Below are 19,129 nucleotides of genomic sequence, written 5' to 3'. Positions count from 1 at the left end.
TGAGCTTTGGGACAGGAACACTGGAAGTGCCCAGGGAGGTTTGGAGTGCCCATCCCTGGAGGTGTCCCAGGAATTCCTGGGGGTGGCACTGAGAGCTCTGAGCTGGGGACAAGGTGGGGATGGGGCACAGCTGGGACTCCATGGGCTGGGAGGGGTTTTCCAGCCTCAGTGACTCTGGGATTCAGAGGACAAGATTTCACGACCCTGCCAGGGTGTACCATGACCTGGCAAAAACAGATCTGGGGAAAACACCGTTGCTAGAGAAAAACCCTGCCTTTCCCCCCTCACTGGAATATCAGTGATGGTATTTCACTCCTCTTTTCCTGGCGTTTGACTTTTGAAATCCCCGCTGTAAATGCGGGGGTGATTAATGGTAACTCTAAAACCCTTTCAAGGGCTTTTTGAAGAAAACTCTCAGCACGATCTGGTTTGTTTGTGAGGAGAACAGCGCGGCTGGAAGCCCCCGGCTCTCAGGGAGTGCTGGGCCAGCTCGCAGTGGCTTTGTGCTGTGTTTGGGAGAATGAGCTGTGGGGTGTTGTTGAGCTGGGGCAGAGCAGGACCCCGCTGGCCCCTGCCCTGAAACCACAGGGATGGCCCTTCCTCCGTGGAATTATTCAGCAGGAGAGAAGGAGAGGGAACTTCATCAAAGGAAGGGAAACCACCCAAACCTCCCTTTCAACTGAGTGATGAAAGTTTCATAAGGGCATTGATGAAAGTTTAATAAGGAAGCCCAGCTCCAGGAGCGCTGCTCATCGCAGGCTCCGGCTGGCCAGGCAGCCCAGGCTCACATTATTTTCCTGTTTTCCTGCCCTCTGTGGGGAAATCACATCCTCCTCTCCAGAAGAAAAGAATCAAATGAGAAGTAAACAAGCTCTCTGCTCGTGTGCCCTGCAGGAAGGCACAGAACAGTCGTGTTTGCAGACAGCATTACTTTCCACAGGAGCTGCAGGAGATGTTTGGTGGGTTTTTCCCAGCAGCAGACAGCTGGAATTGGGAATGAGCACAGGCTCTTGCAGGGCAGGTGTTTGACCTCACTGAAGGGTTGTTCGACTTCCCAGGTGAATCAACAATGGGCTTGTAGTTAGCTCTTGGATTGGCTGGACACTGATGCTTATTTATTTATTTATTTATTAATTTTCACTGTTGGTCTGGCAGAAAAATCTGTTTTCATTTCTCTGTTGCTGAATGATCAAAACTTCAATTTTTTTTTTTTTTTTTTTTTGTTTTTTTTTTTTTTTTTTTTTTTTTTTTGTTTTTGTTTTTGTTTTTGTTTTTGTTTTTTTTTTTTGGCCTGTGTGCCTGTTGCTCAGTGCATCTGCAGGTGTTCCTTGGCATGGAGGAATAATGACTGTAGAAATAATGTGCAGTGAAAATATTAAACTTCTGTTTTGCTTACGCAGGCCTTGTTTTATTGGGAAATAATTGTTTGTAAAGGGCTGGGACAAGGCTGGGAGACCATTCCCTGATCCTGTGATCTCATCCAAGGCCCCTGCTGTGATTCTCCCACCTGGAGCTGTTGTAGGGGAGCTGCATCCCCCAGCCCACAGTCACCCTTCCCAAACACCCATTCCCTGTTTTCCCTGCTGGGAAAGAGAAACCTCAGAGTGAGAAAGGCCTGCAGAAAGGAGTGGGATCAGAGGGGGATTGTGGAGCCACAGTTGTCTCCCACTGCCTGCAGGATCTGAGAGCTTTGCTGGATGCTGTAATAAGCTGATGATTGCTTAATTTTTGAATCCCGAGCTCAGCGTGGAGGGAGAAACAGCTGCTGTTTGTCAGATTTGCTTTGCTCCTCCAGAGTTTTATGACTTCTGTTCTTGTTTATTTAACATAATTAGCCAAGATTGAGCTCTGAAGGTCTTCCCTGCCACTGTCAGGCTGGGGGGTGAATGGTGCAGGGGCTGAAGGGTGTCTGAGCTTTGGTTTGGGACATTCCTCAGTTCCATTGGCAGGGGTTGCCCAGGGAGTGCCCATCTCTGGAGGTGTCCCAGGAATTCCTGGAGGTGGCACTCAGAGTCTGGGCTGGGGACAGGGTGGGGATGGGGCACAGGAGGATTCCATGGGCTGGGAGGGCTTTTACAGCCCCAGGGATTCCATTAAGTGTCCTGCTGAGATTTTGGGATGAAGGAGATGAGATGCAGAGCTTGTCAAACTCAGGGATTTGTGTGCAGGACACAGGAGAGCAGGCAGGCAGGTGAGGGAGCAGTGGGTGCTTAATATAGCAAGGAATAAATTCAGATTTGGCATCAGATGGTTACACTTAGGAAAGCTGAGAATAATTGTGTTCCTTGTGCTCAAATATTTGACTTTTTTATGAAGTTTTTTCATTTAAATTTAATAACTCTGCACAGTTTGTGTGTGAGTCACTGCTGCCTTGTCCCTCTGGGTCCTGGTGATGTGTTCACATCTGTGGGGTTTAATGGCTAAAAATGCTCCAGCCACGAGCTGGGGCTTTGGAACCACGATTAGCAAAGGGGCTCTGGGAGTTCTTTGGAATATCTCAGTCACAGAACAGCTGGGCTGGAGGGGACCCCTGGAGATGATCCAGTTCAGGCCCCTGCCCAGGCAGGGTCACCTGCAGCAGGTGACACGGGAACGTGTCCAGGAGGGTTTGGAACGTCTCTGGAGAGGGAGAGCCCAGCCCCTCCCTGGGCAGCTGCTCCAGGGCTCTGCCCCTCCATCTCTCTCATGTTGGGCTGGAACTCGCTGGGGTTTAGTTTCTGGCCATTGCTCCTTGTCCCGTCTCTGGCACCGCTGAGCAGAGCCTGGCACCGTCCTCTGCCGGCCCTTGGGGAGATTTGTGTGGATTGATGGGATCCCCTCGGAGCCTTCCCTTCTCCAGACTGGCCAGGCCCAGCTCCCACAGGCTCTGCTCAGCTCAGGGATGCTGCAGCCCCAAAAATGACCTCTGTGGCCTCTGCTGGACCCTCTCCAGTGGCTCCTTGACTTTCTTCCTTTGTCTCTGCTCCCAGGGAACAGGGACAGGAGGAGAGGGAGCGGCCTCAGGCTGGGCCAGGGGAGCCTCAGGGAGGACAGCAGCAGGAATTTCCCCATGGAAAGGGTGCTCAGGCCTTGGAAGTGCCCAGGGAGGTTTGGAGTGCCCATCCCTGGAGGTGTCCCAGGAATTCCTGGAGGTGGCACTGAGAGCTCTGGGCTGGGGACAGGGTGGGGATGGGTCAGGATTTAGACTCGATGACCCTGCAGGTCCTTCCCAGTGTAAATAATTCTGTGGTTCTGTGATTGCTGAACTCTGGAGCCCAGAACTGAACACAACAAACAGAAACACTCCACACAACACCTGCCCAGGCCCTGGTGTCTCTCTGAGGGGACAGCCATGCCCAGCTGGGACGTGCTGCACCTTGCTCCACTTGTGTCCCAATTCAGAGTGCTGAGCACCCCATTTCCTCCAAACCTTCTCTCTCCAGCTCACCCTTGTGTCTCTCTCCCACAGGTGGTTGCCAGAACAGCCTTAAAGCCATGGGTGGCACGCAGAGCCTGGCCCTGGTGTCCCTGGAGCCTGAGGCCCCCCAGGGCCCCCCAGGACCCAGCCTGCAGCCCTGTCACCTCCTCACCCTGTGCCCCATCAAGGTGCCGCTCCTGGCCTCGCCCTTCCCAGGTAAGGCTCTGCTCTGGGGCAGCTCTGGGGGGTTGTCTGGGAGTGTCGGTGGATATTGGGCACAGGAGGCTCTGCTGGGGTGAAATCTGGGGGTTCTGGAGCAGTTTGGAGGCGTCCTGTGTGTCAGGGGTGTGTTCAGAGCTCTGCCCTGTGACATCGAGGGGCACTGGATGAACTGAGCTGGTTCCTCACTGTAGCCCTGGTTCTGTGCCTGAGATGTTTTGGTTTTCTGAAATTCGTTTCCCAGGGAATTTTCTGTAAACAGGAGAAATGTTTTTGTAAAGTGTACTATGTTTTTTCATTCCTTTTCCTGAGAGGGACTCCTTCTTGATGTTCCTCTGGTCTGACCAATGTGAGTGAAGAGGTTTGTCTTTGTTTCACCAATCAAATTGGTCTGTGTAGAATAGTATATAAGGGAGACACATCCCAAAAATAAAAGAGTCATTTTCAGCCTTCTGAGGTTTGAAGTCTGTGTCGTTGTGATGTAAAACAGCATCATCTCACCTCAGGGCATTCTGTGGGAAAACCTTCTGTGCACCAAGCCAGCACAGCTGGGCTGAAATGGGCACTCACATGGAGTCTGCCCAACGTGGGATAAGATTTGATGAAGCCCTGAGCAGATTCTGTGCAATTTTAGAGTCACAAATGTGTTGGGAGAGCATAGCCTGGGTCTTTTCCCAGAGGCTGAGGTGGGGTTGCTGCCTGGAAAAATGGAAAAATCTCTCTTTTCTGGGTGTTGAGAAAATTCTCTCTTTTCTGGGTGTTGAGTGAAACTTTTCTGAAGGTGGCAGCTGAGGAGGTGCTGGGGCATCCCTGTCTGCCTGGGCAGCTCTGGCTGGTTGGGAGTCTTTAGGGCAGTGTTTGTCACAGCACTTGGGATGCTTGGGGCTATTTTTAGAACAGTTATCTGCCAATTAAGTTAAAAATGCAAATGAGAGTGCGTTTTCCGATCATTTTTGGCAATTGAAGTGTAGCACAGCAGGGCACAGGGAGGTTGGATTCTGCAGAAGGGGCAGTTCTGGTTGGGTGTTTGTGGGACAGGTTTAATGAGAAATGGATCCCAGGGATTCTGGTTCCTGCCCAGCTGCCAGTGCAGGCACTGAGAAACCCCAGGGGTGTGAGCAGGGCTGTGGGACCAGGGCTGGGAACAGCAAACTGAGCCAGAGGGGTGAAGGTGCAGGAAAAGGAGGCTCAGGGGGGCCCTTGTGGCTCTGCACAAGTCCCTGACAGGAGGGGACAGCCAGGGGGGTCGGGCTCTGCTCCCAGGGAACAGGGACAGGAGGAGAGGGAACGGCCTCAGGCTGGGCCAGGGGAGGCTCAGGCTGGACAGCAGCAGGAATTTCCCCATGGAAAGGGTGCTCAGGCCTTGGAAGTGCCCAGGGAGGTTTGGAGTGCCCATCCCTGGAGGTGTCCCAGGAATTCCTGGAGGTGACACTGAGAGCTCTGGGCTGGGGACAGCATGGGAATGGGACACAGCTTGGATATGATGGTCCTGGAGTTGTTTTCCAACCTTAGAGGTTCTGTAGAATGACTGAAAATCTTTTGTACTTTGTCCAGAAAAGGCTGAACTTAGAGCAGAAAGCAGAATTCCTGCTGCCATGGGGCAGGGAGCTGGTGCTGCTTCCCATGGAATATCCTGGTTGACTCCTGGAAAACATTTTGCCTGTTTAGGAATATTTTAGAGGAGGAACCCAAGGAGGGAAAAAAAAGCATGAAAAATAGAATTACCTGAAAAATAGGATTTACCTGATTTCCTTTTCCAGGATTTCCTTGAAAAGTAGATTTCATTTGAGACACATTCTCGATGGAGTGTGGGGAGGAGCTGGGCAGGGCTGGTGTTTTCATTGCAGGAGTCTCTGTCCCTCCAGAACCTCCTGGGTTCTGTGACAACAAACATGCCAGGCCAGGAGAGTTGTCTCAAAATTGTCCCTGTGCTTTGCCTCAGTAATCATTATCATCCCCTTATCAGTCACTCATGTTGAACTCCTCTCCTGCTGAGTGGGGAGCAGATTTCTGGGAAAGCAAGCCTGAGAATTCCTGACCCGTGAGCAGTGACCCTGACACTCAGCTCCCCGTTTTCCCCTATTATCCCCATCTCTGGGGGGAAGGCTGGGGCCTGGCAGAACTGCCATAAAACAGTTTTATAGGGTTCATTTTACTGTTCTGGAGGAGGAGAGGATGAAGGGGGTTGGGGTTGGATTTTGACACCACCAGCCTGAGGCACAGCTGCCCTGGTGGGGTGGGAAGGAGCCTTGGGGTGCCCTGGGGGCAGGGACCCCTCTGTGGTGTCCTTGGGCTGGGCAGGTCCAGAGCTGGCCAAAAGGGCTGAGGGCTCTGGAAGGGCTGAGTGAAATCAGGGGAAAAGCAGGTGTAGAAACCCTAAGTCCAGCCTGGGCTGTACCCCACACCCACTGTTTGGGATAATGCTGTGGCCAGATGTGATGGGACAGAGGGATGCTTTGAACTGCAGGATTAGATGGAGATAGGGAAGAAATTCCTCCCTGTGAGGGATCAAGGGTGTTTTTCCTGATCAAGGTGTGACCTAAAAAGTGACCCCAGGGTTAATGACCTGTGACCCCGGGGTTAATGACCTGAGACTTTGAGGTTAACAACTTTCCCACGTTCCCCTTGTCTAAAGTTTATGAAAGGCCGTAGGCACACAGCAGCAATGAACTTAAAACCCCTCAAATTAAGTTATTTCCAACCTCAATCTCCATGTTTATTGGTGCCTGGGAGGCTGAACATTGTGTGTGTGTGATTATCTCAGTTGATTGATTATCCCCTGTTAATTGATTCTGTAAGAAATCAGTGTCCTGTTCCTACCTTGCGCAGCCCTGTGTCTCCAGTCCCAGGAATTTGCTCCATCAATAGCCTTAGGAGTGAATATTTAATGGTTTAGACCTTTGATTATGGTGAGTTTTGCAGCCTTACAGTTAATTCCTGGCAGCCTAATTATCACCTTTGGGAGTATCAGGGTGGTAACACAATGTGGGGAGGACATAGGGAAGGTGAGGATCCAGGCTCTGCTGCTTTTCCATACTCAGAGGAAATTCCTTGGAATTCCCTTGAAGCAAATCCCCAGGAATTTAGGGGACCTGAGAGTGTGCAAAATGCAGCGGGCATTTTTTAAAAAAATCAATTTTTAATACAATTTCTTTTACATTTTGTGAAGGAAATTCAGCAGCAAAGCTCTGAGAGAGCTCAGGATATTTAGGGAATTCAGAGCCACGTGCAGCCCTTTCCTGCAGGATGCTGTGAAGGATCCCAGCTGGATCCTGGAAATGGGGCTGAGCACACAGGGCTGGGAGGTGCTGCCTGGTGCAGTCAGTGGTGCTCTTGGGGATTATTCTGTCGTCTGTGCTGAGCTTAGAAAAACTTGTAACGATGAAATAAACGTATGGCGGAGAAGCAGCATGAAAGTCCTGGCTTTAATAGCAACATAAAATGCTGTTTTATATGGAATAAAATGTTGAAGCTTGAGGAGCCTGTCCATGGAATGATCCATGGCTGGAAAGGCTCCAGCTCAGGCTCTGTGCAGTGAGAGGGGCCTTGGCCCCACATTTCTGTGCTCTCTGCTCCCACACCAGTGAGGTGAACAGAGCAGGTTCCAGCAGTGCAATTTCAGCCCCATTTTGGGTTAGTATTGCTTTTATTGCCTTTCTTCCTTTTGCATCTCCTGGTGCTGCTGCTCGTGCATCTCGCAGGCAAATGTTCCCTTAAATATTTCATGGCAGCCTGGCTGGGAGTGTGGATTTTGTGCCAGGTTTAACATCAAGACTAAACAGGAGCTTGTGGAGATGCAGCTCCTCACTGTGCTGCATCTTCCTGTGCTCTGCTGGAGGAGGAAACTGCATTTCCCAGCAGTGCCACGCCAAGGCTATGAAATCTGTCTCAAGGAAACCCTAAATGTATTAAACCTTGCAAACACCAGCAATTACCTGCAGAAATTAAGGAATGGGGTGTCTGGTAAGCTCTCATACCCTTCTGCAGCTACTGCATCAAGAAGTGGGTATTTGTTTTCCTCACATGCAGGTTTTTGATGGTAGGAGTGAAGAAGGTAAGAGATGAGTCTGTAGTTATGGACTCTGTAAATTAGCAGCCAGCACAAATATTAAAAAAGGCACCATCTGCCATATAATCCATTTGCCACCTGTTCCCTGGCTCTCAGCATTATTTAAGGGTTTAAATGTGGTGTTTTAGGCTGCCACACAACAGCTGGGAAGTGACTGAGCCTTTTTCCTCTCAGCACCTTAATGCTGTATGTCAAGCCCAGCTTTGTGCCAGCTTTGTGTCCAAGCTCTGTCCTGTGTCTGTCAGTCCCTCATTAGCAGAGGCTGCTGATTGAGCTGCAGAGCACAATTAGAGATGGTAGCACAGTCAGGGTGGGGATGGAAGTAAACAGCTCCTCCTCCTCCCAGCAAAGAGGCAGAAACTGTCCCAGAGAGGCTACAGAACCTGGGAAAGTGATGGGACCCTGGAGTTACTCCCATCAAACCCTTGAGCTCAGCCTAAGGTCCTCAGGGAACCACAGAACTCCAGCATGGATTGGTTAGGAGGGATCCCAAATCCCACCCAGTGCCACCCCTGCCATGGCAGGGACACCTCCCACTGTCCCAGGCTGCTCCAAGCCCCAATGTCCAACCTGGCCTTGATGTTCCAGCATTTCCCAGATGTTTCCTGGCCAATCTCTTCCCTCCCAGTTCATTACTGGGAGAGCTGGGCTGAGACCCTTGTCCAACCTCTGTGCAAACTCCAAAATCCTTCTCTTAATGAGATTAATTAACAGCTGGAATCCTTGGGAATTGCAAAGCTTTGGGAGCTCCTGCAGCTCTGGGCACTGGGGTGGTTCCTGCTCAGTGGCAGTGGCAATTCCCCTTATGGCAATTCCCCTTGTGCACTTCTCACTTCAGATTAGTCCAGCCCTTCTCTGCACCAGAATTCCAAGGTACTAGGTCAGCAAAAACTAACAATTTAGGAAAATCAGCAGCAAAGCTCTGAGAGGGCACAAGATATTTAGGGAATTCAAAGCCATGTGCAGCCCTTCTTTGCAGGATGCTGTGGAGGATCCCAGCTGGATCCCTGGAAATAGGGCTGAGCAGACAGGGCTGGGAGGTGCAGTCAGTGGTGCTCAGTGGGATTATTCTGTCAGCTGTGCTGAGCTTAGAAAAATTTAGAAAAACTTGTAATGATGAAATGAGCGTATGGCAGAGAAGCAGCAGAGAAGTCCTGGGACTAACAATTTTGGGAGAGCAGCCAGTATTCCAAGCAGGAATGTGATGTTCCTCTCCTGAGGAAGCTTCCCCCTGGCCTTGCTGGGTGTCCCAATGTCTGGCACTGGCACAGGCTGGGCTGGGAATGCTGAGTGCCTCTAAGCGAGCTCGTTGTAAATGATGTGCCCAGCCCTAATGCTGGGTAACGAAGCAAGTAAATGAATGTTTATAGTTATTAAAGTGATAACTTCCTACCCAGGCTGATAGTCAGCACAAAATCCTCGTTTGGTTCCCTGTCTGTGCTGGCACACCAGAGAGAAGGTGAGCTCCTACAGGGGTTCAAATAATGCCCAAACCCATTGAAATGGTACCAATCCCCTCCTCCTTGCTCAGTGAATCCCTGCTGGGAGTGCCCAATAAAGGCCCTCTAAGAAATGATGGCCATTAGAGTGTGAAAATTCAGGGTTTTTGGGGTTATCAAGGCAAACTGCAGGAGGAGGATGGGCAGGGTGAGGTCAGGCACAGCTCTGGGATATTGCACGTTTCTGCACCATCCATGCTGAGGGCCAAGGCAACCATGGGGAGTTCATTGATGCAAATGTCTGCATGGACCAGGCTGGATTTATGGATCACAGGGGGATTCCCAAGGCTTTGAGATGTCTGGGGAGCAGGGACAGGACCTGAGGGTCAGGCTGGACATCAGGAGAAGGTCACAGCTCAGTCTTGCTGAGGCCAGGCTCGTGGTTCAGCAGCTGCTTCCATGGTGTGCTCCAGGAGAGGCTCTCAGTGCCTGGGATGTAATAGCCACGTATTGACAAAAGAAAAAACATCAATACTCCAGTGGCAGTTACAAAAGACAAACAACCCAAATCCTCTCAGTCGTGCCCAGCTCTTGGTAAATGTCATGAAAGTCAGAGTTAATTTACTGTATCTGTAACTGCTTGTTAAAGGCCTGGGTTGGGTTTTTCTGTGGGCAGGGCGGTGCTGTGCAGTGTTTAAATCAGGTTTCCCTCTCAGGAGCAGCAACTCCTCTGTTCAGTCCCTGCCAGGTGGGGTTTCCCCAGCCAGGTGTGCAGGCTGGGGCTGTTGCCCTGATTTTTCAGCCTTCTGTTAGTTTACATTTCTGCTGGAGCTTTCTCACGAATTGTAAGATAAACAAAGATAAACAAAGAGTGATGTTTTGTAAATACATTCCTTTCCAGGCAGAAAAAAAATTGATGGACTTCTGGTTTGACCAGTGGGGTCAGAGAGGTGTCAACCTCATCCCCCCAATCACTGATCAAATCCAAACTCTATTTAAACCCTGAATCCAAAAATAAAGTTGTTATTTTTCTCGCTTCCAACCTGAGGGGTGAGTTTCCTCCTTTTCATGTCCTCTGGTGACACTGGGGCTGTTGGCACTGCAGGGGTGACACTGAGACAGGAATTTGTCATTTTCCCTGTGTCCCCCTGAGGAACCTGGGCTGCACTGGGCACATTGGGCTCTTTTTCTGCTGTTGCAGACTCGAATTAATGGAGATTTGTGTGGCTTAAAAAGCCCTCACTAAACTGGATGTATTTCTTGTAAATGGAGCATAAGCCTGAGCAGAAAAAACCAAACTGAGTGACATGAAGCAATAAGCCTTGGAAGGATAATTCCAAGAGGAGTCTTTGCTCATCCCTCTCCGGGAGAAGATGAATGAATGAGAATTCCTGTGAGAATTCCAGGGGTTTTAAATCGGAGCTGAGGGAGCACCTTGTTTTGGTGGCTGCTGCTGCTGTGTCCTTAAATTTATTTATGCAATTAAACCATCAGGAGCTCTGCAGGTGTGGCCAAGGCTTAGTGGAATGGTGCTGGGATGCAAAATAATTCCTAGTGGATGTTCAGGCCCAGCTTTTGTGTGCTACTTGGGGGAATACTCCTGCAGGAATACTGGGGGACTTGGAGAGGGGGACAAGGGAGCAAATCTTGCTGAACCCCCTCTAGAAGATGGGAGTTGCTTTGTGTGCTTTTGTTTTTCTTATTAGTGAGGAAAAAAAGTATTTTATAGAATTATTTTTTATGTGTTCAGCCAACTTTATTTTTCAGCAATTTGAGGACTGATTTTGATGCTGTAAAATGAAGCCGCAGAGTGGATTTGAATTAATATATTCCCAATGTTTGCCCTGAATCAGGGCTGGATGTAGGGTAAACTCAGTGCAGACCTACCCCTGATGGAGGAAATTCCACAATCTCAGTGGATTCTTCTCCACTTTCAGGATTTGCATCTGCAGGGTCTTTTACCTCCTGTTCTAATTCTGAGCATGGTGTGTTAGGCAAGGGAATAATCTCAGCATTCCCTGCAAGAGAAGGGGACCAGAGAAGGCTGAGGGCTCAGTTTGCTCCGGATATTTTGTCCAGAGGGACTGAGAGCTGAGCAAAACCTGTGCCACAAAGCATCCTTTGAATCATTCAAAAATGCTGCTACACTTCATCTTGGAAACTAAAATTTATATAGAAATACCTGACTGGGAGTTGGTGATGAAGGAATAGAAATTCCAGGGCACCATGGCATGATGTGGGGGGTCTGCAAGGCTGAGAGCTCAAGATTTGTATTATTATCATTATTATAATTATTAATTATGTATTGTTATTTATTATTTATGTTACTATTTTAATCATTATTATTACCAAAATAATTATTATAATTATTATTCAATCATTATTATTATTATTATTATTATTATTATTATTATTATTATTCCTTCAATCAAACAGCCATTCCTGTTCAGTCCCTTTGGAAGGTGGGAACCAAATCCACCGGGATGTTCCTGGTGTTTGCACCCAGTTTTGCCTTGGAGCTGTGGATGTTTCCTGGGTGACTCCCCCTGTTCCTCAGTCAGGCCCCATTAAAGAACAAAGAAACGTAACGAGGTAAAATGGATCTTCCTTCTTGGCCAGAATATAAATAAGGGAAATTAATTACATTTTCCCCTCTCTGAGTGTGCCATAGGAGCTTCCCCAGGGTGCTAAATGGAATTTCATGCATTTTATTGCACTTGCAGGACGTGGCGATGGTGGAAGGGGGAAAAGGAGAAGGATTTGGGGGTGCTGGTGGCTGCCCCCCGGATCCTTGGACGTCCAAGGCCAGGTTGGAGCAGCCTGGGACAGTGAGAGCTATCCCTGCCCTGCAGAGGTGGAATGGGATGGGATTTCAGATCCTTTCCACACAAACGAGGCTGGGATTCTGTCATTCCCAGAAAATCCCTGCTGGCAGCCCCTGTTCCACACTGAGTTCCCTGTGTCATGTCCAGAACCTGGGACCTCACACCTGACTCAGAAACCATTGTAAAAAATGGAGCATGAGAGCCACATTCCTGATTTCTACCTGGCTGGGTTCAAAATTCCAAACCTAATTTCTGACTCAAATCCTCTCAGAAATGAGTGTTTGAAGATTGCCCTCCCAAACACAAAGGACTGGTTGATGCAGAAATAATGACTCTGCTGGGACAGGGAGCCAGGGCAAGCTGGGAGGGTTTGGTGCTGCATAATTCAGTTTATTCTCTCAGAATTACATCTCTTCCAGGGAGGAGATGGAAATTTGCTGCCGGAGTTTGTGTGAGGCTGGAAAAGAAAAAAAAAAAAAAATCATAAAATCATAAAATGTTGGGAAATGGGGCTGGATAGAGCAGTGAGAAGGGCTGTGGGAGATGAAGGATATGGGGTGATCATCATCATCCTCATCACCACCATCACCCCCTTTTCTCCTGCTGTGGGCAGAGCCTCCCTGGCCCCATGGCACCCTTGGGTGCAGGGTGGTCCCAGCTCCCCTCCCTGGACTTGGAAAAGCTCTGTTAGAGCCCAGGAGCCCCCAGTGTGCCCAGCCACACTCAGCACAGATCCCTGCTGTGCCTTTGGGCACCTCCAGCCTCGTTTCCAATTTCCTGTGATGGCTCCATGAATAATTCAGGAGGAGTCTTTTATCCTGCCACATTCCCTGCTCAGGAGGTCCCTGTGTGCGGGGAGGTCACCGGGGTCAGGAGCTGCCGCTCTCAGAAACGGCCCAAAAATCCAATCCAAGCTTTTCTTCCCCCGATTTGGAGACTCCATCAAGGTCTGTAATGCAGCAGGAGCCAGCGGGGCCTGGGTGTTGGATCTGATATTCCAAATAATGGGACAGGACTGCCAGGAGACTTTCCTCTTCTATAAAGAAAGCACTGAGCCTCATTATTAAACTTTTCTATTGTCTTACTTAATATATTTTTCTAAAACCTAACTCTACACAGCACAAACCCACACTCTTATTGTTCTACATCCTCATTCTTGTGTCTCTTTAACTCTAGGCCTGCATCCGCACTGCAGTGAGAGTTTTCTGCTTTTTCTATTTCCCACCCCTGGGGAGATCTCAGTGGAGTTTTGCACACTGAGGAACCACAGCTGTAAAACCTCTGCAGTCACTGCTCTGAGCCCTGGGCCGTGCCCTGGTTGGGGTTTACTGCAGAGGGAATTCCGCAGCTGATAATGGAATTGGGAGGGAGGGATCCTCTGAATTGATGCCTTGGGAAGGCTGAGCTGGAACAGAGACTGGACAGAGCTGGAGAATAAAGTAAGATTTATTAAAAGGCCTTTAGGATACACCTTGGGCACGACAAGAGCCTGACCAGGGCTACACCCAAGGTAGACACAAAATAGTCACAAAATGCACAACCAGTCATGAGGTCTTACATCTTTGTAAGTTTTGGTCCATTTGCATATTGGAGTTTAATTGTCCAATTTCAGCTGCAGGTTGTGAGGTCCCATCCTTCTTGTTCCTCCCTTCAGCCACCCTTGTTTGTGCTCTTGGGCCTGAAAGTTGTCCTTGGTGTGCAGCAGGAAAAGGATTTGTTTTGTGTCCCTGCTGTGTGCAGAGCTGAGTGACACTGACTGTGAGCTCAGAACTGCCCCCTTGGGCAGCACAGAACCTGAAATACAGGAAAGAGAAAACTTAAGGCATCAAGAACAGCGGATTTGATTTGTTGTCTCTGATTTCCCTCTGTGTTTGCTGTGCAGGGATCAGCCCTTCAGGGCTCTGGGAGGCTGCAGAGCCTTTGGAAGGACAGAGCTCCCTGACCTTTGGCTTGGGGGCATGGTGAACCTTTCCTTTGCAGGGGAATTAATGACTTCCTTAATTAGTTATTACCTAGCAATGATCTGATCCCAATTGTGGAGGTAACTGAGGGAGGGAGGGAGGCAGAGACCTTGCTTTGAGCCTGTGTGGTCCTGCAGATCCAGGAGATGTCCAGGCTCTTCCCACTCCTGCTGGCACCTCAGGGACATGATGGGCTCTGTCCTGCCCAGGAGAATTTCTCCCTGCTGGAGAATTTTCATCATTTCCCCTCTTCCTTTCTGTCTTCTCTCATGCCTTTGCCCTCTCCAGCCTGGTTCAGACAGGGAAGCTTTTGTTATTTTTTGTTTCAGCACTGGTTATAATGTGTAAAATGTCACTGTCACTGTCATTTGGCAACGGGATCTCTCAGGTGCAGAGATTTGTCTCAGTTTTGGGCACAGTTCTGCCAAGATTTCTTTTTAATGAGTAAAGCCAGCTTGATACCTCATTGTCAGTGCAGAATTTTGAGCACCAGGGGAATATTCACTGGAGAGGTGTTGATGCAGGAGGAGCAGCAGATCTCAGGCAGGGGCTGTGATGATATAAAATGGTGATAACTGGTTTGTGCTGGGAAGTGATGGATCCCACTGAAGGAGTCTGTTCCCACCCTGCCACAACAGCTCAGCAACCCAGAGGAACTTGTCATGATCCCAAATGATCCCAGCAGTGTCCCCAAAGGAATGGTTTGTTCTTCCCAGTGTAAATCCTGGTGCCTTTTGCTCTCCAGTCCCTCTTTGCACAAACCAAACTCAAGGGGAAGCCACCCCTGGAGTTCTCTGCTTTTCCCTGGGCAGAAAAGCTCTCACAGTTCAGCTTCACATTGCTGCAGTTAAAAATCAGTGAGTGAAGGTGAGCTTTACTCTGAGATCACAGAACATGCTGAGCTGGAAGGGACCCAAAGGCTCCAGCCCAGCTCCTGCACCTCAGCAATCTCCCCATGCCTGAGAGCCTTGTCCAAACACTCCCTGTTTATGTTTCAGAATAAAAGCAGGGAGAGACAGCTTCCAGCAGGAGTTGTATCTCCAGCCTGGAGCTGTGGGATGTGAGCCCAGCAGAGTCTGGAGCAGGGCTCAGCTCAGCAGTCACCCAGGGACACGAGCTGAGCCTGCCAGGATTTGCATCATTTGCTTTTCTAAGCAAGGCTTGAATGGGGTTTAATAATCCTGCTATTTCTGTTATTAAACGTGTCGGGTTCAATCCCGTCACGGTGAGTCCTGCTCTTACAGCTCTCGTGCTGAGGAATCTCATTAGAAGTTGGGAAATGCTTTCTGTTGGCTTCTACTGCTCACAGAGATCTTCTTTCAGTTGGAATTTTGTTGGTTTTTTTTTCCCCCTTGAAGCCGATGTTGGGATTTGGCACAAAGGGGGGAATTCCTGCCTGGAATCACAAGGGCAGCACCAGCTCAGGGCTGGGCAAGGGGTTTGTTGGGGTGGGCAGAGGGCCTTGAATAACCATTTCCCCCCAAAAGGGAAAAAATGGGGATGCTAAACCCTGTATAAAATAATTCCTCTGAGGAATTTTTAAACTGGGACTCCGCAGGTTTCCCCAGTGCAGCTGCAGGGCTTTGAAGGGCAATCAGAGCTGTGGCTTCCAGGGATTATCCTGTCTGGTGGCAGAGAGGAGCAGGACTCTTCACAGGCTTTTGAGGGGCATTTCATTCCCCGTGAGCCCAGCAGGTTTGGGGCTCTGCTGGTGCTGTCACTGTCATGGAATCACTGAAAAGTTTGTGGGGACTTCCAAAGGTCGTCGTGTCCCACCTCCTCCACCAGGCCAGGGAGTTTCCCTGGCTGGTTTTAACAGTGATATCTCAAACATCCATAGTACAGGACAGAACTGTCAGTCATGGCTGGATGTGCCCCTCCAGCTTTTAATTTTATATATATTTTTAGGGGGGATTGGTTTGTTTTGATTTCACTGTGCTTTTGAAGCCACTGTGCCTTCCCTCATTTCGCTGCTCATTTGGTGGAAATTGCAGAGAACCAGGTTGTTAAGAGAAAGTGAAGAGGGAAATTTTCCCCCAGCGCAGCTCGTTGCAGAAGGTGCTCATTGTCACTTAGCCCTGACTCTGCAGATTTACAGGAATTCTTGCTGACTTCCCATCTCCCGTCTTCCCTTCCCGCTCCAATGAGCAATTTACTCCAGCATTCACCAGTTCCTGACGTGGTTATGGCAATGCATATTGAAATGAAGGCTCCAGATGATCCTGCAGGAACAAGAATATAACTCCTGCTTGTGCTGGGAGGGTGGGAGCCAGAGGGGTTGGGATCTGCTGGAGATCCAGAGTCGTGGAATGGCTTGGGATGACCTTAGGTCTCATCCAGTGCCATGGGCAGGGACACTGCCACCGTCCCAGGCTGCTCTAACCCTGGCTTTGGACACTGCCAGGCTGGGGAGTGTCCTGTGGAACACCTTTGGAAGTATCCTATGGAACACTGGTGGTGTCTGTCCATATTTCTGTTCTGCTGGACACTGATTTATCTGTGCATGAATCCCTCTCCAGTTATCCTTGTGTGCCTCGTGCTTTTCCTTTTCATTTCACCAAAGACACAAGACCCTTCACTGATTTTCTGACCTCCTCTCAGGGCAATTTATTCATCTGATGGAATCCAGTGGAGTGACTTGGCTTCTACACCATCAATTTTAAAGTAAAAAAAAAAAAAAAAAAGACAACCTCAAGCCATTTCCGTGCCAAAATCCAGAAGCAGCTCCTGCTTCTCCCAGTCCCTGTGATGGCCTGGAGTCCCCTGTGCCCGGGGCTGGCTGTGGGGTGGCAGTGAGGGCAGGGCAGCTGTGCTGAGCCCTGCAGCAGCTGCGCCAGCTGTACCAGCTGTGCCACCCCTGTGCAGGCAGCCAAGGGCAGCTGCTGCTCAGGAAACACCACACGTCCCCAGCTCTGAGGCGAGGGGAAGGGCATAATCGGATTCAGAAAGTGCTGAATATTTTTAATGAACGTGTTTGGGCCTTACAAAGGAGCAGAGGAAGGAAGGAAGATTTCTCAGAGGTGGCTCCTCATGTTTACCCAGCAGGAATTGCCTTGAGGAGGAGCAGGGTATGTCCTTGAGGGGAAGTGGGAGCAGAGCTCAGAGGCTGAGCGGAGCTGAAGGAGGCTGCCTGCTTGGTAAAAAGTCGATTTTCTTTAATTGCTACTCAATTCTTCCTTTTTTTCAAGCAAAGAGACTTCTCTCATCCTTTGCAGATAGGCAGGACTGCCCCAAATTATCTCATCAGGATGGACTGTGCTTCTAAATGAAGCAAGTCCCTGGGCCCTGATCTCCAGAGCCTTCTGGGGTCAGGAGGTGACAGCAGCAATAATAAAATGACTGGGGGCATTTCTGGGCCTGCCTGTTAGATGCTGTGACTGCAGTTACTGATTTCAGTGCTCTCCCCCATTAGAGTGCCTGTTTGTGTCCCAGGATGTCACAAACTCCTCCTCCCCGTGCCTGGGGACATTTTGGTTGCACCAGGATGGGCATCAGGGGCTCCTCTCAAGGGGCAGGACAGGACAGCAAGGGGAGGTTTAGATCAGAGATTAGGGAAGTTCAGGCTTTGGAGCAGGGAGTGGGGGAATCACCACCTCTAGAGAGATTTCAGAGTGCTGTGGATGTGGCATTTGGGGCCATGGTTTAGTGGTGACCATGGTGCTGGTGCTGGTTGGACTTGATGGTTTCAAAGTGACTCTGATTTCCTGATCCCAGCTGCTGCTGGTGTCACCCACCCTGGGGCTGGGAATGGGCAAATTCCTCCAGAGTGGTGTTCCAACAGTGCCAGAATTGGATGAGATGTGGTTTTATTGTGATCCCTTCTCCCCACACCATCCTGCATCCCAGTCTCCTCTGCTTGCCACATCCCTCACCAGCACCAGGCTGGGTTTCTCTGCTGGGCTGGGCTCACCTCGGGCAGGAGCTTTGAGCTGATGCTTCTGCCCGACCTGCCTCACCCTCATCACACAGTGCTTAAGGTTATTATCCTCTCTGGCAACAGTTCTGAACTCTGGCCCTGGGTCTTTCTCTCAGTTCAAGCCCAGATCCCATGGGAGCCGTGGAGAGGCTGCAGGAATGCGTTCAGTGGGAAATGCTGGCAGTGGTTTTTAGCAGGAGCTGTGGTTTCCCTGCAGCACCAGGCAGGGATTTTCACTGGCTGCTGGAGCTCCCTGCACAGGGCTGGGGGTTCCAGGAATTCCTCACATCCACTGGGGCTGGGAAGTGCCCAGGAAAACCTCAGATATTTTAATACTCTAAATTCAGTGCCAGAGATGGCCAGGAAGGGGCTGGAAAACAGGGTAGACACGGAGTGATGGGGATAAATCTGTGTTGGGCACGGAGCACCCTCCCCTCCTTCCCACCTCCTCCTGTCCCTGTCACCTTCCCCTGTCCCTGCCTCCTCCTCCTGTGCCTGCTCACTGTGTCCCTGTCACCATCTCCTGTGCCTGCTCACATTCTCCAGTCCCTGCTCACTCCTGTCCCTCTCACCTTTCCCAGTCCCTGCTCACCCCTCTCACCTTCTCCTGTCCCTGTCACCTTTCCCAGTCCCTGCTCACCCCTGTCCCTGTTCACCCTTGTCCCTCTCACCTTTCCCTGTCACCTTCTCCTGCCTCTGCTCACCTTTCCCTGTCCCTTTCACCTCTCCAGTCCCTACTTACCCTGTCCCTGCTCACCCCTCTCACTTTTCCTAGTCCCTGTCACCCCTGTCCCTTTCCCTCTGGGTCCCTGTCCCCAGGGCTGTCCCCAGGGCTGTCCCCAGGGCAGGGCAGTCCTGCATTGTGGGCTGTGGCTGTCTGTGCCTGCCCTGCAGCCCAGCCGTGCTCACTGCCAGCTGCTGGGGCAGGGATCAGTGCCTCCCTCCCCTCCTCCTGCAATCTTCTGCTCCTTCCAGGCCTTTGGGGCACATTCCTCTGCAGGGAAATGCTTTTCTTTATCCCAGTTGTGTAATTTGGTGTTCAAACAGAGACACAGAATCCCAGCATGGTCTGGGCTAGGAGAGCCCTTAAAGCCCGTCCCTCCTTGAATCACACTGGGAAAAGCTGGGCTTAAACCCTTGCTGAGCTGAGCTTTAGTGTGAGGATGGAAGTGCCTTGGCTTAGTTGGGAAAGGCACAAACTGAAATTTCACTGCAGGAGCTCTCCGTGGCTTGAACCAGCTGTGGTGCACTCCAGGACCAGCATCCACACTTTCCTCCTCCCTCCCCCTCCTCAGGATTGTTT

General features: G+C 50.2%; 1 protein-coding gene across 1 annotated transcript in view; it reads left to right on the top strand.

The window, feature by feature from the left end:
* The window catches only part of TCERG1L (transcription elongation regulator 1 like), a gene marked incomplete at its 5' end in the record, with an annotated part of 51,927 nt that overhangs the window by 9,430 nt on the left and 23,368 nt on the right, over window positions 1-19,129 (top strand). Inside the window, one exon of the mRNA XM_083866759.1 lies at window positions 3,449-3,613. Within this exon, the coding sequence (XP_083722885.1) occupies window positions 3,449-3,613 (165 nt within the window). The remainder of the gene's footprint in view (window positions 1-3,448; window positions 3,614-19,129) is intronic.

The sequence above is a fragment of the Zosterops lateralis genome, assembly GCF_965231275.1.
Source record: "Zosterops lateralis genome assembly, chromosome: 8".
Lineage (NCBI taxonomy): Eukaryota > Metazoa > Chordata > Aves > Passeriformes > Zosteropidae > Zosterops > Zosterops lateralis.
The sequence above is the reverse complement of the archived record's forward strand: the minus strand, read 5'-3'. Positions and strand labels throughout refer to the sequence as shown.